Here is a 20,409-nt window from a genome sequence, read left to right as displayed (position 1 = left end):
GCAGGCGGCTATTGAGAGGAGGGGTCGAATTTCCTTGCTGCTGGTCGTGGGGGAGAGAAAGTCTTACCCGTTATCTGTGATAATGACTCCGATTAGCACCTCCCCTGCCGGCAGCTCTTGTCCAATCAGATACCACCTTTTCAAACCACCACCACTAAGCAATTTGCTGCGCTAATTTGCCGGTATATTATGCATAAAATGCGAAATACATGTCATGGTTAATCAAACGGACGGCGTGCATACGTATGATAGAGCTATCAGGCCAACCGTATATCTATCTGACACCAATCTAAAACAGATAGGCCTATCTCACCACCGAGGCTGCAAGGCAAGAAACCCGTACATCTACGTAAACCAGTCATATGTTGTGTTATATCTGCTGTTTGGTATAAAGATGACATTTTAGTTCTGAAGAAATTTCAACAGTTGTACGGTGAGAAGCTGGGGGGATTCTATCCTCTCTCGCGTTTTACTGGCAAGTTTACACAAGTCGTATACAAAATAATAAACATGGATGCAGCAGAGGTAAAGGACATTACCGAACTCAGAGGAGTTCTTCACTGTCAGGAGGACGGATTCGTCCCCAAGAAGGAGCCATGTTCTGTCAGCGAGGAAAACGATTCGGACGACGAATCCGATGATATACCCACGACGACGACATCGTCGATGAGTCCCGACTCTCCTTCGTCCACACAAAAAGGTGTGAAGAAACCAGGTGTCGGAGTGAGGCGACAGGAAAAACCACCATATTCATACATCGCACTCATTGTAATGGCGGTACAAGCGTCGCCAAACAAACGTTGTACTCTCAGTGAAATTTATCAGTTCTTACAACAAAGGTTTCCGTTTTTCAGAGGTGCTTATCAAGGATGGAAGAATTCCGTCCGACATAACTTGTCGCTTAATGAGTGTTTTATCAAACTTCCTAAAGGTCTCGGTAGACCAGGTAAGGGACACTACTGGACCATTGATCCGGCTGCAGAGTTCATGTTCGAGGAAGGATCCTTTAGGAGACGACCAAGGGGATTCCGAAGAAAGTGTCAGGCGCTAAAGCCTTTCGGAATGTTGGGAGTTAATAGTATGGGAGGCAATCCTGCTATTATGGGGACACATTATGACATTTTTCATCAAAATGCAAATATGGCGTCGATGGCAGCGATGCAGACGTGTTCCGTCGCTGCGACGACACCGAATTATGACACAAGTGGGATGATGAGTCCTCAAAATGGCGGAAGTCTGCAGCATCATGCAAGTTATCCATCAATACCACAACATAATATGTCGTCCAACGTCAACTGTGGAGGATTCAACGTCAACATGGCCGTCAACGTAAGCGGTCGATACGGACCGAGTTGTGCGATGGCTGGAATGGACAGTACGGACTATAGTGCTACGGCCAATTTGACCAATGCTATGTACGATCGTGACCACTCCATGCAGGGTGTCCTTCCACCTACCTCTTGGTCCTCGCAGCGTTACATCAAACAGCCCCTTAGCCCCGCTGGAAGTACCGGATCCGTCCCTAGTATGTCCCCTTCCTCTTCCGGTGACCATTCGCCCTATGGTCACGTTCCAACCGCGTCGACGGAGCCCATGGATCTGGCGTTAGCAGGTAAGTTGTCTCTTAATACAAACGTTCTTCTTAAATTACCTGCATTGAGTTTAACGCACATTTCGTCTACCCCAGATTTACGTTATTATTATTATTATCTTTAATCATTCGAAATTATGGCTCAAATTCTGAGCAAAATATAATGGCGTATTATGAAGAAAGTTATTCTTTCGTATATCTAATGCAAATACAAATGTTTGTAATTAATTCCCAACATATATTTCATTTTCCAATATATTCGTATAACAAATATGAATGATATCATTACACGTGTACATCAACATTAAAATCATTATAAGAAATTGCCAGATTTATAATTTTCCATTAAAATGCGCAGAAGTGTTTATACAAAAATACCATGAACTATAAACATCATTAGAGATATTCAATCAGGTTTTATATTTTTCAGAGACTGAAAAATAAGAAACTTAAAATATTTCAAACGCAAAGTAACATTCGACTTTGAATTTTTAGATAGCAAAATCTAACAAATAATTTATCTGAGATCAACACAGAAATCATTTATTCATTTCTTACAATTTTGTTGCTGTTATCGCAGAAACTCGAGAGTACTTAGCCGACAGGCATCACTGTTTTTACTTCAATACTACAAAAATTTTGAATGTAATTCATTTTAAAGATTAAAGTGGTGCTCACAGAAGAGAGACAGGGAGAAAAAAGAACTCCGATTTAGCGCTGTCTCCGTGATAACATAACCTTTGGCATGAAGTGTCATCAATTTGATGGAAGCACGTGTGCTGATGTATTAAAAAAGATACATATCGATAACGAAATTTGGAAAACGATATTTTAATGAGGTTGCCTTATGGCAAGATGGACGAAAATATTCTCGTGCCACTATGAATAAAAGCCGGACGTCGGATATTCCGAATACAAACGTTGGGTGGACTACGATCTGTCAACATGACGCTAATCATTTCGGAGTACCTCACAAAAAATAATACAATGGTCGTTTTCATTCGGGAGCCTTTCTCCGCCTGGTTTTTGGTATCCTTCATCAGAGAGCTCCCTACCACAGGCATGTGATTCAAACGCATGTAACATTAATCACAATTTCCTACTTATCAATCGTGTTCCACATTTCTCCCTTTTCTGCTCCAATTAAATGTGGTGCTAGTCTCAGAGAAACTCGCTGGCAGCATTTAGACCTATGTAGAAAATTAACTATGACATTTTAACTTGAGGAACAAACGGTGTTTGATTCTGCAAGGCAAGCAGTAGGGACTCTGGTAATGCTTGAACCGCGGTCCCAGTAGGTTAGTGGGGAATGGAGTCCGAACTATTATCAGAACTTCTTTTCAAAAATAATTATCCGTCAGAAATGTGATATATTCTTTGGGGGAAAATAAGCTCTAACTGGACAGTATAAATGACCGGAACTAGATCAATTTTCACTGATCATGTACATTGATTTTAACTTTAATAGCAAACTATCCCGTTTTGATATTTATTCAACCGTAAAATACAGCGAAATTGAAAAACAAATGATGCATAAATTAGATATATTTATAGTATCGGTAATACACCAGTAATTATATTATCTATCACGAGACAAATGTTGATATGTTATGTCAACAACATTGACAAACTGCAATAATTGATTTTTCTAAAAAAAAAAAAAAAAATACGTTACCTACTGTTACATGAGGCTAAAAACACGTTTTTTCAATTTTTCAATTCTTACTTTGAAGTTCTTTTCTTAAAAAATAACTCCTTAACGTGTCATATACACGTAGTTTATCACCAGTCAAACCCGTGGACAGCAGATGCTAAAAATCTCCGCCATCTAATCCTAGCTATAGGGCAACGGGGCATGGGAATCACACCCAACTCCAACTTTCACAGGATTTGGATCTGATTGTGTCATATCATACAATTTATAGATTCTGAATTAATTCGTGCATGCTATGACGTATATCCGTGAGTGTCCGCCATGCGAGCTCCCCCTCCCCACAAGACGTGGCTGTTATTACCGCCTCATCTCAGACAGAACAGGACGTTAATGGTCTTGTAAAAACCTCCCCTTGTCGAGTTGATAAAACCAAACGTAATTCCGGAATTTAGAACACACAGGTTTTCTGTTTAAAAACTACGAACTTTTTTTTATACATACGAAATTCCTTCTAAAGAATAAATGAAGTTGTCTTCATAATTTAGGGAGTTTTTTGTCAGCTCGTAGGCGGTACAGTATAACTTGGGCCTGTTCAGTGCTAATTGCCCTGACGAGGTCCTCGCTCCCACATAAACAAACATTGGTAGGGTTTTGAACGTCGATAATGATCAGTATTTATAAATATGATGATATACACGTAAATAAAAACTTTGGAAACATGTTTAGGATCATTGACTCTATTCTAAAGTATAAAAGTCTCGCAGAAGAACCCCAAGATTCGTTAATTGTCCCACAAATGCATTTAACTGATAAATAATTTTTGACTTTGATAATGCGTCAGTATGTTTCGGCAAATAAAATTAACTTCTGAGTCTGAAAATATAGATGTTTTTCATTGTAATAAAATCATTTTAAAAATTTACCTTAAGGACTTTCGATTTCAATTTCATGTAAAACAAATTACAAAATAAGGAAAAATAGAGAAATGTGAATATAGAATTAAGCTTCCGGTTTTGAATTTCTCTAATTAAGATAACTATTTATTTATTTATTTATTTATTTATTTATCAAACCCGTCACTTATTACACGACACGTATTGATAAAGATCCACACCTATATAACAGACAAAAATATATTGAAATATCAACAAATGTCTGTTTATATCTAATTCAAATATTCTGTCGCAGAAAAATGTTATCTATTTTCGATCAATTCTTATATCCATCAGAAAAGTCTCCTGTTTTGACGTAATTGCAATAATTACACATTATTCAACATAACATTATACACAAACAAACGATAAAGAAACAGGAATTTGCCTCTCTGTTGTGAAGTCTTTTTTCTACAATAACTTTCATAGCCTAAGTTGAAATTCTCAAATATGTATGATATTACCTGGATATAGTAATATGTCAAAAAATAAAAGTTTTGTTGGTCAGCCTACAATACTGAAAACGAAACACGGATATATCGTCAAACTACATGTACTGGTATATGACATATTGATAAACACGCTGTATCTGTAGTACTCCACTGTACACAAATTATCAGTCTGAAATGACCTATAAGTCGGGAGACATTCTCTCTTTCTCGATTAAAATGGACGATTCAAAAGTTGTGACGAATTTGTGTGCATCTTTATGTATAATGAGATATGACAACCAAATTCCGTAATAAATATGCTAGGTATTCCTTTTTGATTGAAGTAAGAAGTAAATGTGAGAGACATCTTAAGTTAATTTTGTTGGTGTCTTTATCTGTGGTCATAAAAATACCGACACGTATTCGACATTTACATAAAAACTTATCTCGGTAAGTTATGTGTTGGAGAGTATAAAATTGTATATGAAATCAATGTTTCAAGTCAGAATAATCTTTAATATTAGTCTGACAATTGTTTGTTTTCTCATCATCCATTTAAACACAGGAAATGCTGTGAGAAAATACTGTTAGCGTCCAGTTAACTTTTAGCTGAAGTACATAAACCAGTTCCAGATGAAACTGACATACATTGAATTTAGCATCTAGTTATTATTTTTAATTCTGGTGAAATGTTAAATATTCTTAAGGAGAAATAATTATGACTTTCATGTTTAAAATGTCCTGACGATTATACAATTTATATCGTACATCAGACAAACAAACATACACATTCATTTTAATCAGATGAAGTGATGCACTCGTGAGCTATTTCATTTACATATTTAATTAAATATTTTTCATCTTTTCTGGTGTGCCTATAGTTTTGTTAAATATAACATAGGTAATAAAAATGTTAAAAACTCATCTAATTCAATCTTTACATTTTTTCTGATCTCTAAGATCTATAGATAGAGTTCCAGCAGGATATTAGGTTGAATAATTGGAAGTTCTCTAAATAGCGTTCCAGCAGTATTCTATGTTGAATAACTTGAAGTTCTCTAAATAGTGTTCCATAAGGATGTTAGATTGAATAATTGGAAGTTCTCTAAATAGCGTTCCATAAGGATGTTAGATTGAATAATTGGAAGTTCTCTAAATAGCGTTCCCGCTAAAATTTAAGTTGAATAATTGGAAGCGGCAAAGCTATAGCTCGATATAACATATGTATGACAACGAGTGGCTCTATATTCGATACATATAGGACGTCAGGCATCAATAAACTTAACTATATACTGATCTGGGGACCCGGGACAGATCATCTAAAACTTAACAATATTCTTATCCATCTGATCTGGGGACCCGGGACAGTTCATATAAAACTTTACAATATTCTTATCCGTCTGATATGGGGACCCGGGACAGATCATATAAAACTTTACAATATTCTTATCCGTCTGATATGGGGACCCGGGACAGATCATATAAAACTTTACAATATTCTTATCCGTCTGATATGGGGATCCGGGACAGATCATATAAAACTTTACAATATTCTTATCCGTCTGATATGGGGATCCGGGACAGATCATATAAAACTTTACAATATTCTTATCCATCTGATCTGGGGACCCAGGGATAGATGTTACAAAACTTTACGATATTTTCATACGTCTGATCTGGCAACCCAGTGACAGACACTGATTTGTAATAAAAATGGCGTCAACCCGTCCTATTCATTTTCCTTCCTTTTTTCTTTAATTTTTTCAGAAAGTGAAGATTGATGTTAACGATTGTGTATAGAATATATTTAAAAATTAAACATACATGAACAATTTAGTCGGAGATAGGCCCGACTGATAGAAATACTGGTGATTGCATGTAACCCTGTTTTGATAGAAAGGTTTCGTTACGTTTTAAATTGTCTCCCCTGATTAGACAAAAAGACAAGTAGACGTGCTCTATAGTAGGGCTATGTTGCTTGTAAAATGTTGGTAATTTATCAGCCAGATCCTTACTCAGATTTTGACCCCCGTGAGTTCTAATTTCGTTGAGAAGGGTCTCTATGCGTCTTGGGGATAATACTGACACTTGTACCAACCGTTATACTCGCTAGTCTGTTTTGTTGGGGGTCAAAAGACGGATGTGACGTGTTGAACATTACTGGTGACGTAACACGCTTGTCATGATATGATCAATACACAGATCGCAATTTAGATAGAAACGCCATAGATATGACACGTCATAATCATCTAATCTCCATAGGCGCGTGACTTACGCGTCCATAAGTGTTGTACAGTGGTGTTCATCTAATTGTTATCTGTGATGTATCTCTAAACCCCTTCTACAACACGCCAGCACGATCTTTTATAAATAACTTACAATATCGTTGTTGTATATTATTTTTATTAAAAATAAAAGTATAAGAAAGAAAAGATAACATTTGTAACAAACGAGTATGGAAGCCACTGGGACACATACAAAATATTAAGATGTTTCCATATCAACTTTATAGGATGTAAGCATTTTAAAGTATAATTCGGCATTCTAATGCTTATTATAAAACTCATAGGTTGATAATGAATCAAATAAAATTTCACTTCGGCGATGGTTAATGCTTAAGCTGATATATCAGTTTAGAACTGTAGGTTCCATTGACTGAAATTCATTTTTGACAATTCACTATATCTTCTTATGTCGACTACACACGATATTTATAGAATATGTCGGTTTGATTATTATTTCAATGAGTGTTTTGTTGCCATGAACGAATATTTGACGTCATTAGAAATTGACTGAAATCAAATTTTGTATATAGAAAGAAAAATAGTATCTTTTGTTTAGAGTACATGTACAAGTATGTATTATGCAAAATAATTATTTCACGGAAACTTATCTATCAGTGTTTTGGTGATGATTTATTTCTATTTTTTTTTTTTTTTTACAAAGTCAAAACCTTGCTCACTCCCCACCAGCGTCCTACCATGGGACGCGGCCCATATATACATTCTCGCCACGGAATAATCAAAAGCTATCACATTATTAATCTGTAATGGTAATGCTGATCTTTTAAAGAGATATCTTCAGGAATGAAAACACGATTTTCCACGCCAAGACAAACGAGCCTGGATCTAAAGAAATTGTGTTATTATTTCTTCTCTCAGTTTTCGTCGCGTTCAAAATCAAAGAAATAGTGGATAAAGTGTTGCTTGTATGCCATATTTCTCTGGGGAATACACTGACCCAGCAGTGGGTCAGTTTGAAGGAGATTGATGGGCCATCGATACGATAGACGGACTCTGGACACGATCTGATGATAATGGCTGGCGCTTGTTTGTTTATTTTGGCCTCGCTATCACGCGGGGAAACCCCAGGATGTGACGTAACCGCACCGCGTTCCCCGATGTGCACGTTTTCTCCCCTCGGCATTGATCGACGGATACCTGTTCGCATATCAGACTCCGGGTGTGTAAACCGTAAGAAAAACAATCCCTCGAATTATCGGCTTTGATGAGGTTTACCCTTCACGTTTCTTTGTGCTTGAGAGCAGGTCGTCTCAACGATCTCAATTTCTCTAGACTTCCGTAAAATATGTAAATCTCCAGAGAAAAACAACACAGCTCTTTATACTAGCTGACCGCGTTTCTATAACCTGTAGAATGTCCAGAAATAAACGGACTTTTGTTTATTCGTTTTAATGCCGAAGAATGCGTTAGAATTAACCATTACAAAGACTGCAATTTTACTTTTAAATTTTGATAATAATTGAGATTTCAGACAATGATGTGATTGGAATAAAAAGTTTACATCTTCAAACCGATCAGCATAAGACATATTGAAAAACATCGTTATAGCTACAAAAAGACAATATCAAAATACAAGACATGAAACTCTAATGTCTACAAAATACAATATAAATATATAATTTTTTCGCAAATGTTCCCCATTTTCCAGATTTGTGTAAAGTCTCGTGATATCCAAATACGTGTACACGCCGCTGATGGTAATGAATATGATCTGGGTCTTAATCGAAATTCCACATTGAATATTAGTATGAAAGACATACCCCTGTGTAATAGATCCTGTCCTACCCACTGTGTAGTGGTCAGTAATGACGCATAAGTCGGCACGATTATCTATTCTCGTCTGTTACCACGACAGTAGCCATGTGTCCAGACCACGCTGGAAGAATGTGCCCTGTCATCCCTGCGTTGCACTCCGCACAGCTAACTTGTAAGCGCGATTTTTTGGTATTACAGCCAAGAGTTTGGATTGGTAAACAAAAGCATATTCATATATCTATTTAACTTTCCTAAATATAGTGGAGCCGTTTCAAGTTTTCGAAGTCTAGCGAAACAAACCTTTAGGAGCTAAACCTATCCTACAGTTTTTATTGTAAGTTTTCTTTGTCAATAATGTGCCAATGTTTCCTTTACTTGTAAAATCATGATACTGAAATATACCTATTTCGTTGGTTTTGTTTCATAAGCGATGTTATGTACTTTTATCCATTATGTGCCAAAGTGGCATCAAAGCACACAAAATTAATATATGCAATATGTTCTTTCCTTTATTGTGATATCAAGACAGCTAGACAATTTTCAATGTCGCTTATAAAACTTTACATTAAAGCTTGTCTGTTATGTTTTTCTTTCTGTCTTTAAGATGACGATTAATGTCACTTAAGCTGTTATTAATATTTACATTTGATTGAATGTGGTCATTTTATAGACAGAAGTGTTCATAAAAGTGTTAGAAACACATCCACCATGGACATGGTGAATTAAACAAGTATTCCTACAACGTACCCAGAATTCTTTCGTTCAAAGAAATAATGCAAATTTATTTCTCTCGTTACCATATCAGACCTGTTAATAGTGGAAACTAAAACATTTCAAAATGTGTTCATAAATATGTTGCATACTTTCATTAATTACATTACTGGTCTGTAAATATCATCCCCACTTCATGGAGAGATAACTTTTTATGGACATGCTAGAACACAAAACTTTATACATGATAATTATAACTGATAATAAAAAAAAAAAGTAAAAATGCATTTTTACGTTATGCTATAGTACGTTTCATTAAAACTGGAAAACATTCAAATTGCTTTAAATTTCGAGGAAAGTCTGTAAAAATAAGACAAGGAATTCATGTAAACTTTATACGGAAACACAAAGGAGAGTATCACATTTGTAGTGGTTTGTTACTCTCTGCTGTGACGTTGTGACCCTAGAAACTAGGGACACCTGTTTGTTAGCGGTCTAGGACGTAACTATAATTAGACTGGATTTGAACAGAAACATTATCCCCCATGACGATTCTGAATTACAATTAGCAGGCTTCAGTAAATCATGAGGACTCCGCAACCTGTTGTCATCAACAGTTGGCGAACATTATCCCAGTAATTAAACATGGGTAATGGGGACGATAAGAAATCAGTTTATGATTTAAACGGCTGATATAATACCGGGGAGGGAGATGGTATGGATTTAACCAAGTAAGTAGAAACAAATGATATTCCAGAAATGTGACAGAAGAATGCGATAATGGTGGGATAATGAAAGAAACTTACAGAGAAATACGGCAGCTATGGACGAATATGTGAACACACATATCAAATATTTTGTGATTCTATAGCAATACTGATTTGTTGTCATCATAAAATTTCTTCTGTAATTCAGAACGTTTCTATAGAAATTTGATAACATTGATTTTTTATAAAAATTAATGAAGTTATATAAAGCAAAATTGTTTCGAATCAATTGAAACCGGAAACTTTGTCGATCAGTAAACCCAGTACACTGTATCACACCATCAAATTTAACTATCGTTTTTCTCGTGAAATGACGAGAGTCGTCAAAGATTCAAACAAGCAAAAGAAAATAAATACAATATTTATTAGATGGAAAGGAAAAATGTTAATAAAGATGAAGTCATATGTATTTGAAATATTCAAATAACGAATTGTTTTCCCAGTCCGAACATGTCAAGCGATTTTCAACAAAAGTTGAAGATGATATCTAGGAACTAACACTGGCTATACAGATCCAGTGAATAGCCGTTTAGATGGACGTTGGAGGGAGCATTAGTGCACGTAACACAATGTCCACTGATACTGAACAATAACGAGGTAATTGAGAGCCTCTCCTAACCATCCTACCTCAAACATCCCGGATCCCCAGCCTTCTCTGATGGTGGCCATTTGTTCTGTAATTAGGATGCTTGCCAATAAATCCTACGTCATGTCTCGTATCATACGTATGTAGACAATACACATATCTACATGGACTAATCAGACATGTTATTGGTATGCTGTAAACCTAGGTCGACTTTCTAGAAAACGAAATACTTGTTAGTCGGCCATTTTGAATTATTTGACTAATGTAAATGTGGCAGTTTGTTCAGTAAACGAAATATTCAGTTTATTACTAATGGAAACAAATTTCCAATTATAACACTCTCAATATAACATCATACACATGCTTTTATATATGATATTGGTTTTTAAGAAATTATCAATTATTCTTTGGGAATTGTTGTTCAAGGTATAATTATTCCGTTAAGCGATAATTACTGACTGTGCAAAAATGGTACATGTAAAATGACGGAAATTGGAACAAAGATAGTGTTTTAAACTGTGAAAGTGTTCGTTGACAAGAAGATAGTAGTATTTACATTAAGACGCTATCTTTAAAATTAAACCCAATAAATCCAAGTTTTCATATAAGTTACACATGTAAATGCGTTCCTTCCAAATGCATAATGTTGTTTTGTAAGCTTTCTTCTGTGGAAAAGTGACAAAATCAAAAACATTTATCTTTATTGTTTTCTGTGCTCAATTTGATAAATAAGTATGTTTTATAATCTGGTATAATTATTTAAGGCAACGCTCCCTCTGACAATTACTTTTATTCAACATCCGCATTCCTCAGATTTTAGATTAACCGGATGTATTATATCGCTACAATTTATCATTTTGTTTGAATGTTTCCCGTGTAATCATACTTCTTAATCAAAATGCAGTCTTATCACAACTTAAACTTTATTCAAATTGAAATAAATCATTAAATAATGACAGAGCAATCAGCCACCTAAAACAGCCATTCTGACGGGAACCGTCGCCTTTTCCTATGGCACACAATTCTGTCATCGCACCATTATCTGACCTTAATTTGTCGCATTAAATCCTCATGGTCATAGTAGAAATGTAGCACATACTTATTTCAAGTCATTAATATATTTAATGTCTGTCAACAAAATATAGATTGATAATGTTTTACCTATATATCTGCTTAGAAACATGATATATCTAGTGTGAGATATGAAATGTACATATTTCATAACAAAAAGTACACTTATCCAAACTCGAACATTTTATTTACTTACTGTTCTTGTTTTCTGTGTTATTGATATAAAGTGAACATTTTCTATGACAAAACGTGCACTTTTTTAACTCAATAGAAAGAGTTTCCGGTTCATTTCTAAAATTTAACAGTAGATTTTTGAACGAGAAGACATCTATTCTGGGATTGTGTAGACAACGTAAGAACTTCTATTTAACAATCATGTCAGAAGCACCCTATCTAATCGTACCTTATCGAACAACATGTTAAATTTGTCTACAACATAAACCACTCGCCACTCCTTGCTTGTCTGAATCTTACACTTATCGTCCGAGTGATTGACTGTACGGTCAGTCACCTTCTCTGACACTTTCACTCAAGAAAAATAAAGTTTACTTCATCTGTTCTATATGATACATCAAACAATTTTTTTAAATAACAGTTTTACAAAATTCTTTACTTTGGGGCCTCCTTTTTCATCTATAAAACATGTTTGGAATTGTTTCTAGTCCGATGTTTCAGGGATGACATATGGATCTGCTGCAAATAAGTAATTGTTCAAAATACTAACCGAAATAAATATCCCTGTGCTCCTTGTATTGGACAATCTCTGTATATTGCCATCACAATTTCCTGATATCGTTCGTCAGGAAGTATGGCGGTTCAAGATTCGCGTGAAGTTCTGTTTGTTTTTTATTTAACTCTTGCTATCGGCCAGACTTGCTTGGAGGGCTGCGAATCTTTTCTTTCGAAACACAATTAACATTCAATAAAATGGAGCATAAGGATGGATGGCTATATAGATCTGACTTGTAAGTTAACAAAGAAATCTTTACATGCGTATTCATAGGTATTAAAATAAACCAAAATGTCATTATTCATTCGAGAACACCAGAGTAAGACAAATTACCAGCAGTCAACCGTAGATACCCTGGAGACAAGAAAAACAGGACAATACAATTAGCTAATCATGATCCATTCACTCTTGAAACGACAAATATGTGAAGACGCCGTAGAATACAAATTTAAAGTGATATACATTAGATCCAAACAATGAGCTGTTTCGTCCTTCTGGGGCTCGTCAGTGGTGATCAAGGGGCCTAAACTTTGACGACTAGGAGGCAATTGAGGAAATCCCAATTGATCGAAAGAAAAGCTAAGATCTAGATGGGAAGGTGCACAAGCCTTAGAATTCAATTCATTTCGTAATTTCCATACTTAAATGTTTCGAACAGAAATTATTTTTAACTGATATTTGTTATACAGTGCAGAGGGATTTTCGAGAGAAATTGCGGTATATAAAGACGTCATTGCTGAGATCGGATTTCTTCGGTGTTTTACATTAGCAGACATCTGAGTTATTGAAAATAATGGAACAGATTTTTTTCCTTTATGTTCTTCCATATTACTCCTTAATAACATGTAATGACATGTACTAAATATATATTACATAGAGCAGATAGCATCTTAATGCTGAGGTAAAACAGTCATCGGGTCATGTACCCTTGTTATGTGTATACAGGAAAAAACAGGCAGCTAAACATAAGTGAGATGTTGACATTGACACGAAATATTCTGTGAATGTACAGAAGCATCAGGACACATTCGGAATAATGAGTGATATGCAGGCGCCGAATGTTTAGTTTTTGAAATACAATTCAATTTTTTACTTTTTTCACATGGGTATATATATAGGGGAGTTCTGAGATGAAACCAGCGATAATACTATGGGAGTCTTCGGAATGATAGGGAGGTTGATAACTGGGGCTCTACTCTGCCATATGTTAATACTTGTCTCTCCGCCGCCGCTTCCCCAGATATCTCACTACCTGTGTGTTGTTTTAACACCAGAGGGGTCAAAATAATTTGTGAGCGCATGGCCTCTAACTGGTGGTCTGAAATACTGCTAAATATCGTATGGTTTACCAACAGGATCCAATTTTATTTACAAAGAAGAATTACCGATTTTATATTATTTTAGATTATGCTTGAGTATTTCAATACAAATAAAGGGGTTGTAAATGTCAACTGCCATGGAAGGGGGGCCAAGTGTAAAAGCAGATGGTTGTTAACCGATTCCCTCCTCCAGTGGACCACCCGGCGTCTAGTGTTTATAGACTTGTACACTAGTTCGGCGGAGAAGAAAATATAGACAAACGGTATAGAAAATAACAACTTATATATCAGTATTGTGTAACTACAACTTATATATCAGTATTGTGTAATAACAACTTATATATCAGTATTGTGTAATAACAACTTATATATCAGTATTGTGTAATAACAACTTATATATCAGTATTGTGTAATAACAACTTATATATCAGTATTGTGTAATAACAACTTATATATCAGTATTGTGTAATAACAACTTATATATCAGTATTGTGTAACAACAACTTATATATCAGTATTGTGTAATAACAACTTATATATCAGTATTGTGTAATAACAACTTATATATCAGTATTGTGTAATAACAACTTATATATCAGTATTGTGTAACTACAACTTATATATCAGTATTGTGTAAAAACAACTTATATATCAGTATTGTGTAATAACAACTTATATATCAGTATTGTGTAATAACAACTTATATATCAGTATTGTGTAACTACAACTTATATATCAGTATTGTGTAATAACAACTTATATATCAGTATTGTGTAATAACAACTTATATATCAGTATTGTGTAACTACAACTTATATATCAGTATTGTGTAATAACTTATATATCAGTATTGTGTAATAACAACTTATATATCAGTATTGTGTAATAACAACTTATATATCAGTATTGTGTAATAACAACTTATATATCAGTATTGTGTAATAACAACTTATATATCAGTATTGTGTAATAACAACTTATATATCAGTATTGTGTAATAACAACTTATATATCAGTATTGTGTAATAACAACTTATATATCAGTATTGTGTAATAACAACTTATATTAGTATTGTATAAAACAACATATATATCAGTATTGTGTAATAACAACTTATATATCAGTATTGTGTAATAACAACTTATATATCAGTATTGTGTAATAACAACATATATATCAGTATTGTGTAATAACAACTTATATATCAGTATTGTGTAATAACAACTTATATATCAGTATTGTGTAACTACAACTTATATATCAGTATTGTGTAAAAACAACTTATATATCAGTATTGTGTAATAACAACTTATATATCAGTATTGTGTAATAACAACTTATATATCAGTATTGTGTAACTACAACTTATATATCAGTATTGTGTAACTACAACTTATATATCAGTATTGTGTAACTACAACTTATATATCAGTATTGTGTAATAACAACTTATATATCAGTATTGTGTAACTACAACTTATATATCAGTATTGTGTAACTACAACTTATATATCAGTATTGTGTAATAACAACTTATATATCAGTATTGTGTAATAACAACTTATATATCAGTATTGTGTAATAACAACTTATATATCAGTATTGTGTAATAACAACTTATATATCAGTATTGTGTAACTACAACTTATATATCAGTATTGTGTAATAACAACTTATATATCAGTATTGTAAAATAACTTATATCAGTATTGTGTAATAACAACTTATATTAGTATTGTATAAAACAACATATATCAGTATTCTATAATAACAACTTATATGTTTCAGTAGTGTGTAACAACGTGTGGATCAATATACATTTAATGCTATGTATATAAAGATATATAAAGCTATATTGACGTGTAAATTATATGATATAAAGCATTTATAATATTAAGGATTGGGTTAAAGCTGGATACAAAACAGTATAACATTGAAAACAAAAAGATAATTTTCTGTCAGAATCCTTGAAGCTGCTATGAAAATTGCCATGGAAACCAATGCATCACTTTAATAGTGTTACATCAACAGTTTTGTAACTTTATCGAGCTTAGAAGATTGATTTATTATTCCGACACACTTCCATGTGCTAAAAGAGGTAAACATACAATACAATTATGCTTGTGTATCTTGTCGAAAACCCCTCATATAATGATTACACTCATACATGACGTAAATAATATCAAATAAACCGTTACATATATAGGAAGATAACGTCAAAGAGTACAAAATATAGAAATATACCTTTACTAATATACAATACATAGTATATCGAGAGAGAACTTTGATAAATACCTAGAATACCGAAATGTAATATATGATGCTACCTGATAACAGCGGTAATTGGTTTTAAAGATTCCTACAGTTCAGTACGTTTTCGAACTAAATATATATTACAATTGCCAATATATGTTATGAATAATGAAATGAACTAGTATCATTACAATAGATAGTTTAGTTATAAACTTGATTATTTTAATTTCCCTATTATGAAATTTCTATTTCTGGATAGCAATATACCTGCATCCCAAACCTACGGTAGTTATATGTCACAGTTGATTCGATATTCAAGGACCTGTCCCCATTATAACGATTTTCGTGCAAGAAGTCGTCATCTGACGGACAAACTTGTAACACAGGTTTTCAAATGATGCAGGTTGATAGGAACTATCGGAAAGTTTTACGGTCGTCATAGAGGTCTCATTGGGAAAAAATCTATTGTTTTGAACGAAATTAAGCTGGACGTGTTTGATACTCGTTAGTTTGCTTATTTGTGCCGTTTTGTACACCTTGTTTTTATTTGAGAACGTGAACAGGTGTCGTGGTGCCATGCTAATATTTTCATGTTGTTTTTTCTGAATACTGTAAATGGTGTATCTTTCGAGGGGCTCTTATTCTCGAGAATGGAATGTTATCGCAAAAAAATGATTTCTTTAGCATAGAATTAGTAAACAAAATTTATAGTTTGTTTTATAACGTACCTGAAAGATATACTCTGTTTTAAATCTGTGACGAAGTTTTGAACGATGGAAATGATAATCATTTCAGTATATATATTGTGGCATATGAAGTTTGTAATTTACGTTGCCGGTACGAGACGCTTCATTTGATGTGTTTTAATAATATATAGAAAGATGTTGCTATATTAACAAGTTTGTGTTTCTAAACGAATTTAACAAAGAGAGTCTTTATTCTATAACAAAGACTAGAGTGTAGCATTTAACAGATTACCATTTGTGGCAGATATAATTTCGCTGAACTCAATATACATCACATTCTTTGACGTTCTATACGTAGTTACCTCTGACATACCCAGTGCAATAAAAGTTATTATATATGATCTATCTCTATACAAGGAATTCTGATCCGTCTCATGTGTTTAAATTATCTTTGTCAACAATATCTACTAAAATCAAGCTGTCCCACATACATGTAGCTCTATAAGAAAGCATATAGCTAGCATTGTTACATCATTCTATATATCTTAATCCGTAGTATTGCACACATTAGCTATCTTGATACCAACCAATAATTTCATTCTTTGTTTCTCTATGTTTTTATAAATTCCTCCATATTTGAAATTAGTATTTGAATTTTCGATAATCTACATTTTTGGCGATAATTCTCAGTTATATAATAAAATAATGTCATTCTTGTTTTCATCTCATGCTAAGTTTTACCAAGTTTGTGCTGATTACCGTATATTTTAGATGGGGATTTTTGCGAAAATGCTGAAACGTTATGTTCGCATTTTTTGCGCAAATCAGATTTAGCTAGTTCATTGTCTGCGAAATTTGAAAAAAAACTCTCAAAATTCATGTTATCAGCTAACTTTATTTATTTCAAATTTAGACATATATAATTCTTTGAAGTCATTTCATCAATTTCAAATAAAATGGGGAATCATGTAAAATAACCCATTGGTCTTAATATATTATACCACATTATGACCTAATATCACAAAAGTTTACGCTGTGAACGGAAGTTTTGGTTTTGAAATGAATGAATATGCATGTCATTTTGAACTTTGATTACATTTTGAAATGACAAATTATATTTTCATTTCTCAGATAAAAAATATTCTCGCAATCAGTAAATGACTAGTTAGCATGCACCAATGAAGCTACGTGTGTAAGCTTGGCTTGATCGTTAAATATCACAAATCGCGACCCAACAGCTGTACACTAGACGATACCATTTATGTAATGTAAAAAGTGCTGAAGGATAGGTTTGACGAAAAATCGGAGCAAGAAGTCACGGGAAAAACACATTTTTGCGAAGCGAAACATTAAACAGACGAAATTCTTAGTGTTACTATCGCTAGGTTTCTCATAGCGATATGTCGCAGCATTACTCAACAAATCGCGGCCAAGTAGTTAAAGCTATTTCCAGATCCGTATGTCCGTAGGTGCTTTGTCTTATCTTAATAATCCGCTCTTTTTTTACCGATTCGTAATTTCTACGATGACATTTACCGTCGAGTATCTCCACCAGCCAATGTTGTTTAATGCGGCTGCTACGCTGTTGGGAATCCGCCCAGTTTAAGCATTCGTGTGACTCAGTTTATTTACAGATTTAGTCTCTGCCCTTTTGTTTGGTTTCTAGAAAATGAAATTTGCGTGTTTGATTTAATGAAAATAGAAAACATTTATTTACCGAATTTGAAAACAGCGATGATATATCTTTTCTTATAAAACCTGTTGTATTATCAAGATAATATTTTAAAGGTGATTCTTTGTTATATTTTTCAGGTATGAGACTTCCACCTCAGAGTTATAATCAAAACACGTCATGCGACCGGAAGTCATATTTTCCCTACAGTACCAACGGCATGAATACATCTCTTCACCATTCTCCATATTTCGAGAAATGTGCGATGTGATCACGTGACGTAAGTCTTGGAAGTCTCATCATTAATTGTCATTTTTCCTCGTCAACCATCGTTCTAAACAACAGGTGCTCAACAAAAACCGTCACAACGGCGAACTGGACTTGACCAATCATTGCGGATCATGTCGACGTTTTAATTTATTTTCTTACTTATTAACTATTAACTCCTATTATTGTATGACGAGTGCGTGTCTGTCTCTAAACCGTGTCGTGTTACCACAGAATCTCATATCAGACCCACAAACACCCTATCGGAAAAATGAGAAACTTTCCTTTGATCAGGAAATCGAGCAATCAAGGAGATATATTCTTTAAAAAAAGAACCAATTCAATGAAGTTATCTGGCGACATTGTATTTGAAGATGGAGCAGTTCACGATCCCGACAGAAATTCACATAAATGTGAACTCTCTTTCTGTGATCTCGTAGTAATGTGACGATGCGCACGGATATACACTTTTACATGTGTAAATGTTGTGAAACTGTGAACGTATTTTTTGATATACAATTATGTTGTACATATTAATAAATATATATTATATTGTTAGAATAAAAAAAGACTTAAAACTTATGTAATTTGAAGATGTGTTTTTTCTCTTCTTTTTTCACATTTAGTTATTTAGTAGTGTTAATCTCGAAATGTTTTCTTTCATTTTGCTTTTAACAAACGAGTTATTACTACTTCAGTATAAATTAGGTCGATACATTACATGTATATCGGATATAACAAGTTCATCTTTTACTGAGGCATCATGTATACATTTATATCATGAAATGTTATCAACATTCTTTGGGAAACAAAATACAATGTAATATTTACCTTGTGTTTGTGTCACCCGTAGTCAGTTTCCCTTAGAACTTTGTCACCTTAAACAAAGTACAAAACCACTGCGCAGTCACCTCTTCATTATCATCAACATGATATTAAATCTATGTACAATGAAATCATTTAATTTTCATATTAAAAGAAAATCTACCAACATTTTACAAGGAGAAATGACCTAAGAACAGCTGTCATATTTATTTATTAATTCAAAATCTAGCTTTCCACAAAGAATGAAATATAGATTGCCGTGTAAATACTTAATATAATATCAGTAATTATTCATAATATGATATCGTTGAAATTTGTCGTTATAGCGTTTATCTATTTACGAAAATCTGTTTCGTTCTTTGTAAATAGTTTAATTTGAAATACATTAAGCATGACAGCATAACATGTATCAGTTCAACACATGACCCGTAGTTGCTCTGGAACAAGCTTTACTCTACAAGTAACGAATATATCTGGGGAAAACTCTCTTTATAGTTCGGCTATGCGCTAAAATATTTGGTAACAAACTTCATAATTGCGACTAGGCTTGACATATCGTCAATTTTATTGAATTTTATGTTTGACGGTTTTTGTCCTACCCGCAGATCATGGAGAAATTTTGCTCGAATGATAGTGGGGGAGTTCTATTTCAACAAATGGCAAGATGCATTGAATATTGCCATAATGTTGAAAACTTTCAGTTCTTTTTATTCCAAGCGCAGATCTAATTCTCTGGATTACGCATGGATGTTAGGAGAGCTCGTAAAACTATCGATACGAAAGAAATATAGTGGTATGTAGGCTATGTAAAAAACATCTGCCCATATCCCTATCCATTTTCTAATCCAGTGTTCA

At 33.8% G+C, this 20,409-nt stretch overlaps 1 protein-coding gene across 1 annotated transcript; it reads left to right on the top strand.

Annotated features, from left to right (window-relative positions):
• The first annotated feature begins 347 nt into the window (after window positions 1–347).
• Window positions 348–19,282, top strand: LOC132555015 (forkhead box protein F1-B-like). The gene is made up of 2 exons (XM_060219349.1): window positions 348–1,612; window positions 18,603–19,282. The coding sequence occupies exons 1-2, from the start codon at window positions 511–513 to the stop codon at window positions 18,731–18,733; spliced, it is 1,233 nt and encodes a 410-aa protein (XP_060075332.1). The 5' UTR covers window positions 348–510; the 3' UTR covers window positions 18,734–19,282.
• The last annotated feature ends 1,127 nt before the right edge of the window (window positions 19,283–20,409 follow it).

Source organism: Ylistrum balloti, unplaced genomic scaffold (assembly GCF_031769215.1).
Source record: "Ylistrum balloti isolate Yb309-2 unplaced genomic scaffold, AGI_CSIRO_Ybal_v1 Utg370450, whole genome shotgun sequence".
NCBI classification, from domain to species: Eukaryota; Metazoa; Mollusca; class Bivalvia; order Pectinida; family Pectinidae; genus Ylistrum; species Ylistrum balloti.
The sequence above is the reverse complement of the archived record's forward strand: the minus strand, read 5'-3'. Positions and strand labels throughout refer to the sequence as shown.